The 20,398-nt window shown below is 33.7% G+C and overlaps 5 protein-coding genes across 7 annotated transcripts in view; all 5 read left to right on the forward strand.

Annotated features, from left to right (window-relative positions):
- LOC109346476 (probable methyltransferase PMT19) overlaps positions 1–2,712 on the forward strand; it is a 3,936-nt gene extending 1,224 nt beyond the window's left edge. The window contains exons 2-6 of the mRNA XM_019586051.1: positions 195–405; positions 716–1,013; positions 1,155–1,544; positions 2,229–2,306; positions 2,432–2,712. Coding sequence (XP_019441596.1) covers positions 195–405; positions 716–1,013; positions 1,155–1,544; positions 2,229–2,306; positions 2,432–2,639 — 1,185 coding nt within the window. The 3' untranslated portion in view covers positions 2,640–2,712. The remainder of the gene's footprint in view (positions 1–194; positions 406–715; positions 1,014–1,154; positions 1,545–2,228; positions 2,307–2,431) is intronic.
- Positions 4,719–9,712, forward strand: LOC109346477 (zinc finger CCCH domain-containing protein 14-like). 2 transcript variants are annotated; one of them, XR_002107527.1, is made up of 3 exons: positions 4,719–4,946; positions 5,436–5,496; positions 7,470–7,532. XR_002107527.1 is itself a non-coding variant. In XM_019586052.1 (3 exons), exons 1-3 carry the CDS (start codon positions 4,874–4,876, stop codon positions 9,536–9,538), a joined length of 903 nt encoding a protein of 300 aa, XP_019441597.1. In that variant the 5' UTR covers positions 4,725–4,873; the 3' UTR covers positions 9,539–9,712. The 2 variants fall into 2 exon arrangements, 1 of the variants encoding a protein (XP_019441597.1); XM_019586052.1 differs by lacking the exon at positions 7,470–7,532 and adding an exon at positions 8,770–9,712 and having other exon boundaries at positions 4,725–4,946.
- On the forward strand, positions 11,059–12,102 carry LOC109344756 (AP2/ERF and B3 domain-containing transcription factor At1g50680-like). Its single transcript, XM_019583506.1, has one exon. The coding sequence runs from the start codon at positions 11,059–11,061 to the stop codon at positions 12,100–12,102; it is 1,044 nt and encodes a 347-aa protein (XP_019439051.1).
- Positions 13,236–16,226, forward strand: LOC109346478 (non-structural maintenance of chromosomes element 4 homolog A-like). The gene is made up of 7 exons (XM_019586053.1): positions 13,236–13,565; positions 13,641–13,721; positions 14,180–14,408; positions 14,529–14,622; positions 14,982–15,201; positions 15,287–15,360; positions 15,729–16,226. The coding sequence occupies exons 1-7, from the start codon at positions 13,394–13,396 to the stop codon at positions 15,984–15,986; spliced, it is 1,128 nt and encodes a 375-aa protein (XP_019441598.1). The 5' UTR covers positions 13,236–13,393; the 3' UTR covers positions 15,987–16,226.
- LOC109346480 (uncharacterized protein RP471-like) lies at positions 17,261–19,436 on the forward strand. 2 transcript variants are annotated; one of them, XM_019586061.1, is made up of 3 exons: positions 17,261–17,715; positions 18,788–19,133; positions 19,365–19,436. In XM_019586061.1, the coding sequence occupies exons 1-2, from the start codon at positions 17,355–17,357 to the stop codon at positions 19,108–19,110; spliced, it is 684 nt and encodes a 227-aa protein (XP_019441606.1). In that variant the 5' UTR covers positions 17,261–17,354; the 3' UTR covers positions 19,111–19,133; positions 19,365–19,436. The 2 variants fall into 2 exon arrangements, with proteins under 2 accessions (XP_019441606.1, XP_019441605.1); XM_019586060.1 differs by lacking the exon at positions 19,365–19,436 and having other exon boundaries at positions 18,788–19,213.

Raw genomic sequence — 20,398 nt, forward strand, 5'->3', positions numbered from 1 at the left:
ATATATATATATATATATATATTATATACACTAGAATTTGACATGGCATCTTAATATCATGAAGGAAAGGCTATCATGTATCAATTGGTTAAGATTTTTTTGTACAATATTCTCTGCTCTTAGCTTTTACTTCAATTTGGATTATGGACTTTGGAATTGTGTGTCATCAAATATCATAATGCACATTCTTATAGGTTGCTAGCTTTGGAGCCTTTCTAATGAACTATAACATAATAACAATGTCAATTGCACCAAAGGATGACCATGAAGCTCAAGTACAGTTTGCCCTTGAAAGGGGACTTCCAGCTATGCTTGGAGTACTAAGTCATCATAGACTACCTTTCCCTTCAAGATCATTTGATATGGCTCATTGTTCTAGATGTCTAGTAAGATGGACTGATCATGGTATTTATGCTTTAATCTTCAAATCATTGTTTACTTTGCCATTAACTTACTATAGAATAAGGTTCGGTTGTCATGAAATGCAATTAAATATGATAAGCACCGACACTTTCACACTACATATACGAGTTTTAGTCTTGTTTCTCAACTGTAACCGAGGCTGCAATATTGCAGTTTTGGTAGTCTTCGCAACTATATGCTGCCACATTTTTTCCGCAATTTCACATAACTACAGTGTGTTTACTATAACTGCAATTGTGACAACGACCACGATTTAAAACTTTGGTGCATATATTGAATTTCATTTTGGTAGATGGGCTGTATCTACTGGAGATTGACCGAGTTTTACGCCCTGGAGGATATTGGGTACTGTCTGGGCCACCAATAAATTGGAGAAAAAGATGTAAAGGGTGGCTGCTAGAGGCAAAGTTTTGTGAAAAAACTCAAAATATGTTAGAAGACCTTGCTAGGAGAATGTGCTGGAAAAAAATTTATGAGGGTCAAGAAATTGCAGTGTGGCAGAAGCCCACAAATCATGTGCACTGCACCCAGAAGTTGAAGATTTGGAAGTCCCTTCAGTTCTGTTCCTCATCTGATGCAGATGCTGGTTGGTAAGTTTATATATTTCAATATTCAGTTGAATTGTGTAGCTAAGTTTATCTTTTGCAAACAAAATAATTGTTTGTGAAATATGTTTAGACAATAGGTCATGGTTTTATATCTTGACTTAGTAGACATGGATTTTTCAACAGGTACACAAAAATGAAAGCATGCATTGTTCCACTTCCACAAGTTAAAGATATGTATGAAATATCAGGTGGTGCCCTTGAAAAATGGCCTAAAAGGCTAAGTTCTGTTCCACCCAGAGTTAGAAATGCAATTGATGGTAGAATCACACTTAGAACTTTTAATGAAGATAATCATATATGGAAAAGGAGAGTTTCACATTATGAAGTCATACTCAAATCCATTGGTGATGGTAAATATAGAAATGTGATGGATATGAATGCTGGCTTTGGTGGATTTGCAGCTGCAATGGCAAAATATCAAGTTTGGGTTATGAATGTTGTTCCATATGATGCACAAAACAACACTCTAGGCATCATCTATGAGAGAGGCCTAATTGGAGCTTACATGAATTGGTATTTGCACTTTATAATTTTTGTCCTCTTTTTGGTAAAAGAAAATCATAGTCCTTTCATCCTACATAGATCATATGTCTCTAGGTGTGTCATATTCTCTATCCTGAACCAATCAGATATTGTTATATAAATAAAAAGAATACTTTTAAAAACAAAAAATAACATTTTGATATTACTTGTTGAAATTTGATCCCTTTCATCTTGTTTTACCTTGTAATATTCTTTCACAAACAAGTTTGTTTCAACTATTCATTTGTTTCCATTGTGTTCTTGGTACTTTACTTGTTGCCCAATTTCTCCATATCATTCTTTATTAGAATCTAATTCTATTTTTGAAATTTTAGGAAATTATATCTGCTCTTTCTTTTCCCATCTTTGTTTAAATTGACTTTCCACTAAGCAATTATCTTTGGGTAATGCAAGGAAAAGATTGCTCTCTCCTCTCAATCCTAAAAGATATTTGTTTGTATTACTATAAGTATCCTTTCACCCTTTTGATAAAGAACTAATCTTTTTTTGGGTTTATGACTGCTACTCCCAACAAGTGACATTTTTAGGAATCGAACCATTAACCTTTTACTATACCAACTCATTTTTTTGTGTTTTTTTATCCTTTAATGTTATTATGTGTAGTTTATTTCAAAGCATGAATACTTGTGTTTTAACTCATGAATTACAATTCAGGTGTGAACCCTTTTCAACATACCCTCGAACATATGATATGATACATGCCCATGGTTTATTTACCATGTACATGGACAAGTAAGCTTTATATTTCTCTCACCTCCTTTACTAACACCATTAACCTTAACTTATTAAGAGTTTTTTCATTTATATTAATATGATACATTCACTTATTGATCATGCCATATTGTTTTATTTTTCAGATGTGACATTACGGATATAGTTATTGAAATGCAACGTATTATTCGGCCTGAAGGATCTATTATAGTTAGAGATCATATAGATGTACTCGTGAAAGTTGAGAAAATTGTAAATCAAATGAGGTGGGATGGGAAAATATTCCACACTGAGAATGGAGCTTTTCACCAAGAAAAAGTTCTCATTTTTTACAATTCCCATGAAAAAAATTGATACCACATTCATGATTCGAAATAATTATTTTTGTTCCTTATTAATGCAAGTTGTACAATATTCCAAATTTCAATGCCACCATTTCCCAATGATGAAAGGCGTGCCTTAACCGGACAATTACATTATGCAAGTTGTGTAGCTGACAAAATAGTAAACTATGTGTAAAGTGGTAATATTGGAGAATTAAATATGTTTATACTATATGATTTTTTAATCCATTTAAGATAAAATTGTTTTGTTTTGAGTTCCTAGAAAAAAAATTGAAGTCCCAATAATAGTGTATGGTTCAATTTTTTACCTTGTCAATATATCATTCACCATTAATTTGTATTTGTATTACTTTTATTTGAGAGTCAATAATGATTAATAAATCAATGTGAATGATTTGTTGAGGGTGTAAAAATAATTACACTATCAGTATATACATATTATATCCCAATTTTATTTCCAATATTTATGAATGGGGTCATATGCCCCTAGTAATGGCAGCATATTTGGGCAATGAAGAGTGTTTGGTGGATAAGGGACAGTGCATCAGGCACCCATAATGCAAGCTAGCTTAGAGTGGAGTAACATACTAATTCATCTGTTTTATAAGTTTTTAATGTTTAAGGTTATGGCAATTTAATAAGTCAACAAATAGATGATATAAAACTTGAATACAATTTTACTGAATATCACTTAATATACATTCAAAACTGAACTAAAAAATGGGAAGATGATGGATGAAAATAGAAAATAATAAACAAAGGTGTAATATGAAAATAAAGTATAATTATGTATCTGGTTTCTAAAACATTTAGAGTGTAAAACTGACAGTGTGAAGATTTATACACATGCACTTCATCGTCCACCGTTTATTTGGATTACCTTTTCTGAAAAGTCAACAATAATAAAAAATCAATGGTGATGATACAATGATAGTGTATAAAACTAATACACTGTCAGTGCGTACATCTTTTTCTCAAACATTTAACGTTTTGGAATAATGAGTTCTGAAACTTCTGATCCTTCTCATCAATGAAGAGACAAATATACCAAAAACAAAAGAAAAATGTAATATGATTTGACTCTTTTATCCTTAAAATATAAAATGATAATACTTTTTATCCCTATATGTAAGTAAAAAAATGATCATTTATCTCGATGAAATTTTTTTTCTCTCCCTAGTAATACACAAATATATCTCCTTTCTTGAGACTTCTATAAATCTATCTTGGGCCTAAGGGAAGTTGGGTTAGGCACACCAACGGGCCTTTTGTACCTAAAAGAAGAAGTGGTATAATACAAAAGATTTATCCTTATGTGTTGCCTACTATATATCACATAATAACCGCTATTTTGTTAGTTCGCTGATGTTCCTATCAACCCAATATTCCAATACAATAATTTCTTTTGACCCAATAATAGCATAATAAATTGGACCAATACAATATACTGAGATAATAAAATTAAATATTATGTATAATCAAATCATAAAATTAAAGAAGTAAAAAACTTAAACTAAAACATATTTTATAATATACCTAAAATAAATAATAACAATATAACTATATATGTAAAGGGAATGAAATATCTCCTCCTGCCAGTGAAATCATGATATATATCATATTTTATCATTTTCTATAAAAATAAACAAAATAGCACGCATATTACATTTTTATTGACTTGAGAAAACTTGATATATAATCCAAAATCAACCTAAATCACATTAAATGACCAATTAAGATAGGTCATTGGGACTAGACAAATCTTCGTCCCCATTCATACATATTCATAAATAAAAGTTAATGGTAATATTTATTTATTATTAGGGTAAAAATTTATATATAATTAATATATTATTTACAATATTAGTTATATTTAAAATTTATTAATGAATATATATGAATTATGAATAATATCTCTTACATTCTCATTACATATACTTGTTGTTTCAAAAAAAAATAGTTTGAATTTTGTATTTATTTTATCTGAAGCTATAGTAAATGTTAATTTAATTGGTTAATCTAGAATGAGATATATGACATAGATAGAGATATACACTTGCTTGTGTTGTGTCACCTCACCTTCCAATATTACAGGATATATAGATAGAGAGGCACGTGACCTTATTCCTTTTTCTACTTCTTTTTCTTCTATCTCTTTCTCAACTATTCCAACCCTAACCTAGGGTTTCTTCATCCCTTTCGATTTCATCCTCAATTTCCCCAATTCATTCACTCACCATAACCATGGATCGAAAGAGGGGAAGACCAGGTGCTCCTGCTTTCAACACCAATGGCGCCTCCAAGAAATTCAAACCTGGTTCGTCTTTTCTCCCATCTCCTTTTGTATTTTTCTTTGTGTTTGATTTTTCTCTTTTTTTTTCTGCTATGTTATGTGCTTCTCTATTATTTATACTCATATCAAAATATCAAATCCTGTAATTAATGATTAAGGAAGAAGATTAAGTAGATCTTTCACTCCGTTGTGGTGATGTAGTATTAGCTCTGGGACGTGTTTGGTTCAGATTCTAGAGTAATTTAAATCTTAATGTATAAAATCTCAGCTTTAAAATTTCAGTGTTTTCACTCAAATAGAGTTGTAGAAAATAACATACGTAGAGTATCAATTTGGAGCAACAATAGGCGTTTCTCCTTAAAAATATTAATCGAATTCTGAACCAAACACCCTCTTAGTCCAAATAGCTCATTAAACAGTAAGAAGAAATGGTTATTGGATGCTATTTAAGTTGAAGCATAAAAAGTTAATTAAATTTTAACTGAGCGGACTTAAATTAATGTTCTGCAACAGAAATGGAGTCATTTACATCTGGTATAGGAAGCAAATCGAAGCCTTGCACAAAGTTTTTCAGGTTCAAATCTTTAACTTGTCCAAAATTAAATCCACATGCAATTCAATATATATGTATAGATTTTCTAATGTTACAGTAAAATTTTGATACACAATCTATGCAAGCAGAGTCCCTTTGATTCCAGTAATGAATTATTGGGTAGTTAAAGCTGTGTGATACAGGTTCTACTTCTAATCACGATAACAAGACTATGAACAGAATTTGTTGATTCTCAAAACACTTCTCTTAAGTGCTGCAGGGCTATATATAAATTGAAATCAGTTCTAAGGGACCCAAAAGTCAAAACTTGACCTGCATATAATGGTTGTATATAATTTTTGCAACTAAAGAAGTCTGGTGCTGATGACTGAAATGGCTAGAGCAGTACATGGCTAAGACATGGTCTACCAATACAACAAAATATAAATGGTTTCATGCTTGGAAGCATCCATAAGACATACTTCATACTGAGTTTTGTTTGGAACTCTTAAAATTATATGTGGCTCAAAAAAAGTCTCTATTATATAAGGATAATATTTTGATCTCTGTGCTGATTGTACTGCTTATCTCTAATGTGCTGTTGATATGCTTGTTATTTATAATGTGTGTTTGATTTACCTATCTTGAGATTGCTATTTACTGCTTATTGCTGAATGCCTGAATGTCATTATTTGAGGATTAACTCTAGCTTGCAGAGTAACATCTATTAAAAGGCATCAAATTTTAACAAGAGGAGATTACAGTTAGCATCATCAAAAGGCTATTACTCAAACATCAAAGAAGACTACAAGTGAAATACAAAGCATGAGTTTTAGAAAGAGCATACAATGATTAAGAAAATATTTGTATCGGAACTTGAAAAGTTTGCTTTGAAGTTACTAAATTTATGTACTGTAATTGGACATATCCTGCTGAACCTAATAGTCCCACTCACATCAGCTTATACTCCTGTAAATAATGAATATACTCATTAGTTCGTGGATGGCATAATATATCCTATTCTCTCAAAACAGATCGATGCCCTAGCTTCTTTGAACTAGAAATAGAAATGGATTAGAAGATTGTGCTGTGAGTGTTTGACATCTGTGTTACAGCCCCCTTGCATGCTTATGTGGTGCTCTGTTTATTGTATTGATTGTCAACTTTGGGAGTGTCAACTGTCAAGTTGGTCTTTAAATTCCTCTCACCAATCTAGTACATTTGGACATTGCAATTTTCATTTGTTTGCAATGGCTGAATGCTTGTGTTGTGTCTACTCCCAAATTTAAAATGTTGCTCCTTGCAATATGACGTGGCCAGGGTGAATACTTGTTTAGGTTGTTTCTCTTTCTACTGGAAGGTCCTAGAATCATTGAGAATTCTTAACACTCATTACCTTTATTTCTAAGTTAGAAAGGGAAAAAATATATATCAAAACTTTCAAAAGAAGGAACAGAGCTATGATCTGGGAACTTGGGATAAGATACATGTGTTATGTGGCATCTTATTTGTACTTTATCTTGTGTTAATGTGTATCCTTCATGTTTGCTCATTTAGTAATTAAGCTGTGAAAACCATGAACTGTGGTTAATATTTCTAAGCTCTCTTGTTTTCTGTTAGTTCTATAAGCAATCACATGGTTTCTATGTTATTTGATGAACGGTTGTATGCTGCATCTTGTGAACTAGATATACCGTGCTAGATTGTGTCATGATTATCACTCTAGTTGTTTGGCTATATGCTGTGTATTCTTTCATTTTGTAATGAGAATACTTTTAATTTTCAAGCATGCCATCTTATATGTGATGTACAGTATAGGTCTGGATATATTTCCTTCTACATTCTGCTATGCTGAATTTCATGCAATATTTATGTGGGTGGGTAGGGGACCAAGTTTCAATTCATGCTTAAAAAAACTAGACTGGCATTTCATTGAGGTGTCCATCATAACTTTTCCAATCTTACTAGTTGGTTGTATGTTAGTTTGATGTCATCTTTTTTCATCTATTATGCAGCACCTCTGGCTGTCCATTTGGTGAGGGGTGTCATTTTCTGCATTATGTTCCTGGTGGCATTAAAGCTATCTCTCAGGTGATCAATGTCGGTAACAGTCCTGCTTTCCCACAAGGTGGTAGAAATCCAGTTGCTCCACCATCCTTCCCAGATGGCTCTTCTCCTCCAACTGTTAAAACCCGTTTGTGCAGCAAATGTACTGTAATTGGACATATCCTGCTGAACCTAATAGTCCCACTCACATCAGCTTATACTCCTGTAAATAATGAATATACTCATTAGTTCGTGGATGGCATAATATATCCTATTCTCTCAAAACAGATCGATGCCCTAGCTTCTTTGAACTAGAAATAGAAATGGATTAGAAGATTGTGCTGTGAGTGTTTGACATCTGTGTTACAGCCCCCTTGCATGCTTATGTGGTGCTCTGTTTATTGTATTGATTGTCAACTTTGGGAGTGTCAACTGTCAAGTTGGTCTTTAAATTCCTCTCACCAATCTAGTACATTTGGACATTGCAATTTTCATTTGTTTGCAATGGCTGAATGCTTGTGTTGTGTCTACTCCCAAATTTAAAATGTTGCTCCTTGCAATATGACGTGGCCAGGGTGAATACTTGTTTAGGTTGTTTCTCTTTCTACTGGAAGGTCCTAGAATCATTGAGAATTCTTAACACTCATTACCTTTATTTCTAAGTTAGAAAGGGAAAAAATATATATCAAAACTTTCAAAAGAAGGAACAGAGCTATGATCTGGGAACTTGGGATAAGATACATGTGTTATGTGGCATCTTATTTGTACTTTATCTTGTGTTAATGTGTATCCTTCATGTTTGCTCATTTAGTAATTAAGCTGTGAAAACCATGAACTGTGGTTAATATTTCTAAGCTCTCTTGTTTTCTGTTAGTTCTATAAGCAATCACATGGTTTCTATGTTATTTGATGAACGGTTGTATGCTGCATCTTGTGAACTAGATATACCGTGCTAGATTGTGTCATGATTATCACTCTAGTTGTTTGGCTATATGCTGTGTATTCTTTCATTTTGTAATGAGAATACTTTTAATTTTCAAGCATGCCATCTTATATGTGATGTACAGTATAGGTCTGGATATATTTCCTTCTACATTCTGCTATGCTGAATTTCATGCAATATTTATGTGGGTGGGTAGGGGACCAAGTTTCAATTCATGCTTAAAAAAACTAGACTGGCATTTCATTGAGGTGTCCATCATAACTTTTCCAATCTTACTAGTTGGTTGTATGTTAGTTTGATGTCATCTTTTTTCATCTATTATGCAGCACCTCTGGCTGTCCATTTGGTGAGGGGTGTCATTTTCTGCATTATGTTCCTGGTGGCATTAAAGCTATCTCTCAGGTGATCAATGTCGGTAACAGTCCTGCTTTCCCACAAGGTGGTAGAAATCCAGTTGCTCCACCATCCTTCCCAGATGGCTCTTCTCCTCCAACTGTTAAAACCCGTTTGTGCAGCAAGTATAATTCAGCTGGAGGTTGCAAATTTGGTGACAAATGTCACTTTGCCCATGGTGAGTGGGAGCTTGGCAAGCCTACAGCCCCGTCTTATGAAGATCCTCGTGGCTTTGGACAAATGCAAGGCAACAGGATTGGGGGCCGAGTTGAGCTCCCACCTCAAGGTCATGGAGCTGCCGCCAGCTTTGGAGCCTCGGCTACTGCAAAGATTAGTATCAATGCATCTCTCGCCGGAGCTGTCATTGGAAAAAATGGTGTCAACTCTAAGCAAATTTGTCGCATAACTGGAGCTAAACTTTCTGTCAGGGATCATGGCTCAGATCCTAACCTTAGGAACATTGAGCTTGAAGGCAGTTTTGATCAGATCAAACAAGCCAGCGCCATGGTTCATGAACTTATTCTAAATGTCAGTTCTGCTGCCTCTGGACCTCCAATGAAAAACTTCACTTCACAGACTTCTGCCCCTGCAAACAACTTCAAGACTAAGATGTGTGAAAACTTTGCCAAAGGTACCTGCACATTTGGGGACAGGTGCCACTTTGCACATGGACCAAATGAATTACGCAAGTCTGGGATATGATGCATGTCTCCTTTTCTTGTTCTTTTTAACATTTTGAGGACAAACAGTTACAACTTAGCTTGATTTTAGTGAGGATTGAATTTTTTTCTAGCTTTTGAAATTTGCCAATTGATTTCTAATTTCGTCACATGGTAACTAATGGCAAGTCTTGCCTTAGCTTCTGAAATTCAATTACCTAATGCTGTCAGTATTAAAAAGATAATCCTAAAGATGATTTTATTCAGAAGTGGTTATAATTTGACTTCCGGATAGATACACAATGCAATGAAATGAAAAATGGAAGGTGAAGATGTTGAGGATTTACCTCCATCATTGATTTTTATGTATTCGTTGGAATAATGGGTTGGAGAGTGAGGGTGATATTGTTTCAAGAATTTCAGATTAAGAGAGGTGTATGGGATAGCTGCACATCATGCGAGTGGATCTCACAAGCTGACTACTACTCTAAGAGATAACACACAGTAGAAGTAAGGGAAAGAGGGGACATTAAAATGCTACCAATACCACCTATAACAACAACCAAACCTTAATGGTAGGGTTGGTTACATGAATTTGGATGGAATACTAACATAATGTTATATCATAAATATGTTTATTGATAAATATGGGCATGTCAAAGAGCATTTCCAATTACATAAATTTGTTGAGTTACATGGCTCTATCATGACACGTTATTATTATTCACTGTGACCTGAGTACTCTTCATTCTAATCAAGCAACTCTTCAAAAGTTATCATATAGAACAAAAATTAATTAAAATATAGCTTTGATTACAAAATCTTTAATTGGGTCAATGAGGATATCCTTAATTGGTTATATAAGTATTGTATACTATAGACCTCATAACCTGGCAAGTGCAACCATGCAAATATTTCTTATGTAACATTTGCCCAAAACTATATAACTCTATTCATCGCTAAGACTAACACTGCATGAGATTTTTAAAACAATCTTATTGCAGATTGGACCTTCTGGATAGTTTAACTAAGTACAACAACAAACTAAAGGGAGATTTTAACATAACATATGTGATTCAGGAATTATTTTCTGTTAACGATTTGGTGGTGATTTTGTTATAGGGAAATGAATTTCAACAAATTAAAATGACACATTTTTTCAATCACAATGTGCAAAACAACATTATGAGCTAAGTAGATTATTTTTGTTATCCTAAATTAAGCCATGGCCACTTCAAATTTGTTTCCATCATGACATTAAAAAAATTGTTTCAACTTAACTGAATTGTTAGTTGTTAGTTGTTACTACTACCAAATTTAGTTTGTAAGATTATTACCATTTCCATACAACAGAATATCATAATTGCCAGATTAATTTAAATCAAGAAACAATAACCAAAGTAAACAACAATGTAGCTGTCTTATGCTTTATCATTCTCACGTTATTTTCTGTTAACTTTTCTATCCGTTTTTTCCATCCATATACTGAAATTTTCAATTTCAAAGCTTGCAAAAAAACAAAGAAAAAGTTGTGACAAAGAAGGGTGTGCATATATTTCAAGAATGATTTCAAACTCTGGGATTAATGGTAACTATGAAACTTCAGATTCTAATGCAATGAATTTCGCAATCGATGCAGCGAAACGCGTAAGGTACGAAGAGAATGCAAGGTTTCAAAAGTTTAAGGGTGTTGTGCCTCAGCAAAATGGGCATTGGGGTGCACAAATATATGCAAATCACCAAAGAATCTGGCTAGGGACATTCAAGTCAGAAAAAGAAGCTGCAATGGCTTATGATAGCGCGTCGGTCAAGCTTAGAAGCGGCGAAAGCCATAGGAACTTTCCATGGAATGATCAAACAGTTCAAGAGCCTCAGTTTCAAAGCCTTTATAGCACAGAAGCAGTGCTAAGCATGATAAAAGATGGAATCTATCCATCAAAATTTGCAACTTTTCTTAGGACTCAAACACAAGGTGATATTGTTAGTAACAAGTGCGAAAATATAAGGATGAAGATTCATGAAGAAAACTTATCTTGCACTTTACTTTTTCAAAAAGAATTGACACCAAGTGATGTTGGAAAACTCAATAGGCTTGTCATTCCAAAAAAGCATGCAGTTACATATTTCCCTTATGTTTGTGGCATTGCAGAGGCTAAGAATAATGACATTGATGTTGATATTGAAGTTATATTTTATGACAATCTTATGAGGTCATGGAAATTTAGATATTGTTATTGGAAGAGTAGCCAAAGTTTTGTGTTCACAAGAGGGTGGAATAGGTTTGTGAAGGATAAGAAATTAAAGGCTAAAGACACCATTGCATTTTATGTTTGTGAGCCTGTAAATTTGAGAAAAGGGGGAGAAGCATTTTCATTGATAGATATAATCTATTATAATGATGATCATGAGAGAAAGCAATGTTTTGAAGTGAAGGGTGATGCAGAACAAGGTTTAAGAAACATGTTAACATTAAGTGATGAAGAAGAAGATGAAAAAGATGAAGATATAGGCCAAGAGACCAAGGATATGAAGGATTTGGATGCATTGAATTCACCAAATAATAGTGCACAAAAAGGTTTGAGGCTCTTTGGTGTGTGTATAAACTGAAGAGATAGTTTATTAAATTTCAATGTGTTTTTACTTTTCTCCATGACCCTTTTAACTTTTAATCAGTGAGGACTATGCTAATGCTACTCCTGTGTGAAACATGTACTCCAACTTTGGGAATCAGATAGTTAAAATTGGAATTTGGAGAAGTGGAATAATGAGACAAGTGTAATTACTTTGTTAGGTGTGTTACTTTTGTTTATTACTATTGTACAAGGTAAGACACACACAATCATCATTGATTTTACTTATCTTCGTTGAATAGGATTGTTGCTAAAACTATAAAAGCATGCAACCATGAATGTATAGTTGACAACCTCGCTTTAAGAAAAATGCAATATTAGTAATAACCAATTTTTTTTGACACATAACATACAATGGCTCATAAAAGGCTATCTCCATTGAGTTTTCAAACATCATTAATTTGTTTTGCTTAAAACAATTTCTTCATGAGGTCGCATATCTCTTCAGATTCCATTAGGTGGATGTTCCTTACAACATGAAACTCATTTTTTTAATAGGTAAACAAATTTTGTTCAATCAAGATAAGTTGAGCATGTTCTTGTCTCTTCTACATCGACCATAATTTGCTAAAATGAAAAGAAAAAGGAAGGATAACATTATAAACTGAACTTGTAAGTATCCATCTGAACCCAACTTAATTTTGATGAAGAAAACCGTTTTAGTTGAGTTTAACTTTATTTTTTAAATTAGTTCGAGTTTGGATTCATGTTTATTGTTTCCCAAACTTTTACATATACATACATATATATAAATAAATAAGGGTGTAATGAAACTAACTTTTTTATATACTAGCGTGTTGATAAACATTGATATGCCTATCAACCTGATTTCCTATTGTTTATAATGTATAGTCCTATAAATATCAAATGTAATAATTTGTATTAGATATTGTACTTTATAGGTGAATATATTTGATTAGAGTAATTGCTCAATCTCATTTTTAAAAATTGAATCACTCGCAATTATTTTTGTAATTAGAATGTATAATTAGATATGTAAGGTCGTGATGAAATGTTTGTGGACTGTATTGAGGGGCTGAAACAGGTTTGGGGAAACCTAAAAATCAAGAGTGTATAGGTTGTGATTCATTTTTTCATCTCCTAAAAGAATTTTGGATTGGGTAAACACTTTCCCCAGCCCGCGAATGTGATTCCTATAAAAAAGGCCCCAAAACTGGGGAGCACAAAAGTAGAGGTGAAAAATAAGCGGGAAAATTAACCATAACAAAACTCCCTTTAATTTTCGAAAATAGGGTTTCATCAAAACAATGAAAGGAGGAGCTTCGAAGCGCGAACACAATTTCCGAGCCATGAAGAAGGAACGCCTCAATGAAAACGTAGAAGAAGAGAACGATTCCACAAATCATGAACATGAACAAGATCCCGCTTGTCGCAGAATCATTCGCTCCCAATTTCTCAAACTCAAATCTCTCATTAACGGTTTCTCTCACCCTTTCCACTATTACCGTGTCTTCAATCTCAAACCCTATTTCTAACTTTATTATGATGTAACAGAGAAAAGGGATGACTTGTTGAACACGGATTCGGATAAGTTCGAGTCTATCTTGAACGAGTTCAAGAAATTGCACGACCAAGGTATTCACTCTCTTTATCTTGTTTTTAAATATTACAACTCTTAACTAGGTTTCTAAGAATGTTGAATGTCGGTCAAAATATTTCGTGAAAAAAATACCATTTTAACTTGGATTTGAATTTTTAGTGGTTAGATTGGGATTTGTCTTTCCTCAATTACTGAACTGTTGGAGCCTTAGAAACTGGTACAATGGTTGAAGTTATTGACATTTGACGATGAGATCATGGGCTTAAGTTATATGATCAGCCTCTTGCAAATGCATCGTGGGTCCTGTTATATAAGATGAGTTTTATAGCATGAGGTTACTTTCCCGGTTTTATGATTAATTTGGGGGGCACATTTTTTGTGAAGCGTGAATTTAGGTATTTACTCTTTATACAAGTTGCTTGGCTATCTGGTTCGGAGGGTTCAAAGGCTGTAACGGAATAAATACCCATTATTGTGATTTGAGAATTTTCAGTTCAAAAGCCGAGAGAGCAAGTTGCAGATGCTGAGGCGCTGCTGGATTTGACACGCACTCTTGTGGGGTCTGTGAAGTCTTTGCTTAATGAGGGTATCTCCCCTGCTCAATTTGTTGGCTGTTTGCTGAAAGACTATGGCCAAGAGGGTACTGAAAATTCAATCGATTGGCAAAAGCTTGGGATGTCTGTATCCCCCATCTTTATGAATGTTCATGGCTGTTGTACCATGTAAGTTGTTCCACACATTTTTTCTCCTGCTGCAATAGTTGCTGGCTTGCTGCTGAGATATAATAAATGCAAGTCTTATAAACTCTGATTATCATTTTAATTTGTGTTGCTGATTTTAAGGCTTGGTCCCATGGAAAATGAGTTGAAGCAACGTAAAGTAGGAGTTCAGAGAAAACAAACAAAGCCAACTGCTGAAAAGGCTAGGCCTGAAGAGGTGACTTAGCTTCCCTCCTTGCTGTATATTCCTTATAGTTTATGTGCCATTAATGAACATTCCTAAACTAGTTGGAAAAAAATGAAGATTGCATTCTGATTTTTTTATACTTAAACTCAATACATTTTTTGGGTTATAGAATAAGAGGGGTGTGGCACAGTTATTTCAGCTTAGTACAATGATATGGATAAACTATTTAAGTTCATAATGTGCATGTATGCGTAATAAAGCTTCTAGTAGCTTGCATAATTTTAACTGGGTGACACTTGTTGTAAAATAGGTTATAATTGAATTTAACTGTTATCATATTCTTGCAAGTATTTTGATATTTACTTATTGTTCTTGTTAATGCTAAACAGCTTGATGAATCCAATGAAGTGGAAAAGGCTGATACGGACAAAAACATGATAACTATGTTTAATGTCATGAAGAAGAACACAAAAGGTGTTCCACTTGAAAGCCTAATTTTGAACAGGACATCTTTTGCCCAGACAGTGGAAAACTTGTTTACCCTATCATTTTTAGTTAAAGAAGGTCGCGCTGACATCCGCGTTGACGAAAATCATTCACACTATGTTGGTAAGATATGTTTCCACCACAATGACTAATTATTTCCTTCATATTGATCTTTTATACCATAGTAAAATTGTATGTTCCTTTTCAGAACCTAGAAATGCTCCGAAGACGCAAGAAACTTATACTCATTTTGTATTCAGATATGATTACCAAGATTGGAAGGTAAGGACAGATCCCGATGCACATAAACAGGGAAGCCAAAGTGCGTTTTGTAAATTTAATTCAATCCTTGATTTTTAAGGGAGATGTAATCATTTTAGGATGACTATATCATTATTGTTCAAAAAGGGAGAAAAGGATAATGCTTTCACTTTTTTTTCCTGATATGATTAGAAGGTTTTTTTTTATAGTATCATGTTCAACATATACAGCCTATGGGGAAGTAAAGAATTCACCATATTTGGATTTTTGGTTGTGACATTGTGTCTTGTAGGCAAACAATACCATGGTTCATAATTCATATGGTTTTGTTTGTAGGCCTGAATATTAAATTGAGTCCTTTTAATTCTGTCTGTCAACATTGTTTACAGCTAATGAAGGACATGGTGCCTGAGGGTAAGGAGCTAATGCCACATAGAGGTCAGTTTTCAACAATGGTTGATTCTCAGCCAGAGATGGCTGATGACAATTCTCAACCAGCTTTGTCTGTAACACCTATCAGAAAGTTATCACGGAACCGAGGGCGGATTGTGCAGGAGGAAGGTGTTGTAGAAGAATCTCCTGAATGTGATGAGGAAAATGTTTCCAGAGCAGCTGCAATCCGTAGGTGTAAACGCAAACTTCATTAAGTAATAGCTTATTAGGGATCAGATCAATCATCAATGTGATTACCTTTTGTTCATTTGTCTAGTTGCTACTAGCCAGTAGCATACATATCAAACTGAGTTTTGTGATGTTTATAGTGTGTAAATATTTATACGTTGGTGGTAGTAAATTGCTGTAGAGGAAAAAACTATTAACGATTTAAAGGTCATTGGTTTGTCTATAACCTTGACTTATGATATAATATTATTCTCTGGCTTGATCTATGTAGTTGATTCTCCATTTCATGTTGTTGAATGATATAAGATGCTGGAATGTTATGAGCGACCTATCATTTCACTCCACTTGATGATATCACCACCCTGCACATGGAACCTAACCAAAGGGTCATGATCGGTCCATGTTTGAGATCCACAGTTTTGAGGTGGGCTAATGAGGTAACAAACACAGTTGGAATATATTTTGAGAGCCAGTCTTGGTCCTGGTTTTAGATTTTGGACAGAGATTACATGTCCCGATCAAATGAAAAAGTGACACTTAATTAAAAAAATTCTAAAAATATAAAATAACACGTTTACATTATTTGGAGAAAGCTCATTGGTCAGGGATATGATGACACACTCATTTTAGGTGTCATCCCATTGCCAACCCTATCCATATCAACATTGCTAATAACAAACCAATAACCTCTTATTCCATTGCCACTATTTTTTTATTATCTTAAAGTTATTAGAATAGGGTGAATAAAAATTGAATTAACCCCTAGCCCTAAATTTGATCAAATTTACCCCTTCAAAATTTACCAAAAATTATGTTAATTACCCCAAGCTAAAATACTCACTAATAATTATAAATTAATTACAAGTAACTAAACAGACAAATACTTACTAGTAAGTTTACAAAATTAGGTACATAATTACATACATAAATAATTATAAAATTATTAATAAACATCTTTACCAAATTACTATTAATTATTTATTTAATTCTAAAATTAATGATAGCTTTATCAAATTACTAATTATATTTACTTAAGTACCTCAATTATTTGCAAACCATCCAACTCTTGTGCAATAGTTGGACAAAGTTTTGCATATCTCTATGAAACACCATTGGAAATACTCCTATATAATAATTGCAACAAAAAACTATTTCCATTTTAACTTTCTTATTTAAACTATAAATTTTGTACTTCAAAAATGAATAGAGTAACTACAATATATATTATTTTTATTTTAAAAGAAACTTATCAAATTGTGGTGTTTTTGTATTCTCATCATGAGAAGGAAACTTGTCCAATGTGGTACCAGAAAATTGCTTCACAAAAAAGGAACTGTTTCCAACTCATTCTTGTAATAGCCATTGCTTGCTTGTGTGTTGGGTAAGATAGAAAGATGTCAGAATACACATTAGAGTCCTTCACGGTGGAAAACAAAACTCACGATGGAGTTAAGCTCAATACACGGCTTTTCAAACCAGGAAGAGAATCAGAGTGTAAAGATGAAAACTTTGCCATAGTTATGGTGCACCCATATTCCATTTTGGGTGGTTCTCAGGGTCTCCTAAAAGGAATTGCTTCTTATTTGGCTTCTAATGGTTATTTTGCTGTTACTTTTGACATGAGGGGTGTTGGTAGATCCACTGGGAAACCTTCTATTACTGGCTTTTCTGAAGTTAAGGATGTTGTTGCTGTCTGCAATTGGGTCTGTCATCATCTTTCTCTCAATAGGATCTTGTTGGTGGGTTCTTCTGCAGGTATCATTTTTTCTTTTATTTTTTTATTTTTTATTTAGTTTTCGATGGATCAAGGAGTTTATGATTGCATGCTTGGTACTTTTTCATGGGGAATGTCTCAGATCTGTGAAATTTGTGTTCTTTTTATTTGCTTATATAAATCTATTTAACTGTCAACATGACTCGCATATAAATTGTAGTATTTTGTATTCCCTAAGAATTGTTAAAAAGGTGACATTTTTTCTTCAATAGTTTTCAACCAGTGAGATTTACCTTATTTTTAGGATCATATATAAATATACTATTTTCAGACTAGTTTCTATGCTTTGATTTCTGAGGATGAGCCTTGCGCACCGGTAAGGTTGCGGCATAGTGACGAGAGGTCACGAGTTTAAATCCTGGAAACATCCCGCTTCCATGGGTAAGTCTGTTTGCATCTGCTTCAGAAGCTGGAGAGTCTCGTGCACTCTTTTGGCTGTGTGTATCACAAATTGACCTGTTCTAGGCACCCAGGGGCCAGAAGAAAGCTCAAGTAAGGGTCTCATTGTTTTAGTTAGTAGTTGTTTGTTTATATCTGGTCTATCTCTTAGTTTCAGTAATTTCGAATGTCTGAATTATATGACTAATGAAATCATGCAAAGGACTTGAAAGGAAATATATTCTGCATTAATGATAAATGTGTAGACTAACATGAAGATCTTCTTTGCCTTTTTAAGTGTTGAAATGTTTTAAAATCATATGGGATCATTGGGATGTGTGCTTTAGTTAACTTGCACTGTTAGACTTATGGTGTTAATCCAAGTAGTTCTTGTTTGTGACAGTTTCCTTGAGTCAGTTGTTTCAAGCCTGAAAGAATTACATTTTTTTCATCGGCAAATATTAGTATGTTAGAATTTGTTGTCGGTAAGACTCGAACCCTCTATCTCCTTCACTCTAACCATCAAACCACCTTATAACTCCCTTTTTATTTTTTAAATTTGCAATGGGTCAGACTCGAACCCACAACCTTCTTCACTCTATTCCTTAAACCCTTCACTCGAACCATCAGACTATCTTATGACTCCCTTAATTACACTTTTTTTATGTATTACAGGTGCACCTATAGCAGGTTCTGCAGTTGATCAGATTGAACAAGTCATTGGTTATGTAAGCATAGGTTATCCATTTGGCATGACTGCTTCAATCCTATTTGGAAGACACCACAAAGCTATCTTACATTCCTCAAAACCAAAACTCTTCATAATGGGAACACAAGATGGGTTCACTAGTGTAAAGCAGCTTAAAAACAAGCTTAAATCTGCATCAGGACGTGTCGAAACACATTTAATCGACGGAGTAGGCCACTTCCAAATGGAAGGGCCTGATTATGATGCTTACATGGTAGACCTTATTGTTAAATTTATTGCATCATTGTAAAGAAAAACACAACACATTGCTGAATGCTTAATGTGAATTGTTTTTTCCATTGGGATTAGTTTGTGCATATTATTTGATTTCCTTGTTGATCCTGTATATTAGACTGTTATTTGTGTGGAGAATGCCTCCTAATTTCTAGAATTAAAAGCATAATAACCACGTATTTCATGTTTGATTTACAACTTACATATCTCATGTTCCACTAAATTGAAGCAAGTCCTATAAACATAGCTATCACAATTTTACAACCCCAGTGAAGTCATGTATGTTGATACTGAGATGTAGAACGATTGTTGGTAAATTTGAACCTTCAAGAACTTTAACACCACCCAGTTCCATTTCTCCTGACAAATTTAGATCTACTCGTTAATTCAAACTATTAGATTTTCTTAGAATTGATGGTTAAGACATGCAGTAAGTGGATTTCCTCCCTTTTTTAAAAGTTAATGTCGTTGCTTCCCATTTGAATTTCTTGTCTACTGTGTTTCTTATTATTAGCAGAGAAATGATAGAAGAAAGATGGTGATGCGCTTGACTAGACTGGAAAACCAATATTGCAGACAAGTTGGTGAACTTGAATTTCTATAATGCTGGTAGTTGAGGTTGAGGTTGAGAGAGTGGTGCAAGAGAGGGTTATGGTGGTGGCTATTAAAGCAGCAATTCATCAATTGTTATGCTTTACATTTTGTACCATTTTTGGTTCATATTAATATGTTTTCTTCGTTTAATATAGTAGAAGATGTCATTCACAGCATTGAATATTGGTTTTAGGGTTCTACTGATTTCATAATCATTACAGGCTCTAGCCACTGGAAAAGAGTGTATATGCTATTTGTTATCTAAGAGTATGAACATAGGCAAATCTAGAAAAAACATTTCTATTTAAATGACTCTTTTACAAAAATAATGACTACTACTATACAGGGTTACGTATCCCACGACCAAATGAGAATAGCTTATGGCAATTTATTATTTGCCTACAATTAGAAGTTACCTTTTTTTAAGGGAGTCAGCCAATTTTTTTATGGAGTTACAGGGCAAGTAGAAGTGTCTGGATTCAAATTCTGGAACTACATTAACCATTGACCCAAAAAAAGTTGCATTTTAATTTCTCTAGGCTAGATATTAATCTCACATGATATCAAAGGCCTAAGCAAAGACCTCTACCCCAATAATATTCTTTGCATAGACCTGAATATAGGGATCAAACTCGAGATCACATATTCATATAGACATGAATATAAGTATCAAACTCAAGATCACACTCAAACCATTTCACTTAAGAAAA

This window comes from Lupinus angustifolius, chromosome LG04, assembly GCF_001865875.1.
Source record: "Lupinus angustifolius cultivar Tanjil chromosome LG04, LupAngTanjil_v1.0, whole genome shotgun sequence".
In the NCBI taxonomy this organism is placed as follows: Eukaryota; Viridiplantae; Streptophyta; class Magnoliopsida; order Fabales; family Fabaceae; genus Lupinus; species Lupinus angustifolius.

What these genes read in the sequence shown, in the direction of transcription:
- LOC109346478 (XM_019586053.1), top strand. Translation starts at nt 13,394, where the DNA reads ATGAAAGGAGGAGCTTCGAAGCGCGAACACAATTTCCGAGCCATGAAG. An exon ending in CAAGAAATTGCACGACCAAG is followed by an intron (nt 13,722 to 14,179) that starts GTATTCACTCTC and finishes GAGAATTTTCAG; the next exon opens with TTCAAAAGCCGAGAGAGCAA. An exon ending in AAAAGGCTAGGCCTGAAGAG is followed by an intron (nt 14,623 to 14,981) that starts GTGACTTAGCTT and finishes AATGCTAAACAG; the next exon opens with CTTGATGAATCCAATGAAGT.
- LOC109344756 (XM_019583506.1), top strand. Translation starts at nt 11,059, where the DNA reads ATGATTTCAAACTCTGGGATTAATGGTAACTATGAAACTTCAGATTCT.
- LOC109346477 (XM_019586052.1), top strand. Translation starts at nt 4,874, where the DNA reads ATGGATCGAAAGAGGGGAAGACCAGGTGCTCCTGCTTTCAACACCAAT. An exon ending in CTCCAAGAAATTCAAACCTG is followed by an intron (nt 4,947 to 5,435) that starts GTTCGTCTTTTC and finishes GTTCTGCAACAG; the next exon opens with AAATGGAGTCATTTACATCT. An exon ending in CCTTGCACAAAGTTTTTCAG is followed by an intron (nt 5,497 to 8,769) that starts GTTCAAATCTTT and finishes TCTATTATGCAG; the next exon opens with CACCTCTGGCTGTCCATTTG.
- LOC109346480 (XM_019586061.1), top strand. Translation starts at nt 17,355, where the DNA reads ATGTCAGAATACACATTAGAGTCCTTCACGGTGGAAAACAAAACTCAC. An exon ending in GTTGGTGGGTTCTTCTGCAG is followed by an intron (nt 17,716 to 18,787) that starts GTATCATTTTTT and finishes TATGTATTACAG; the next exon opens with GTGCACCTATAGCAGGTTCT.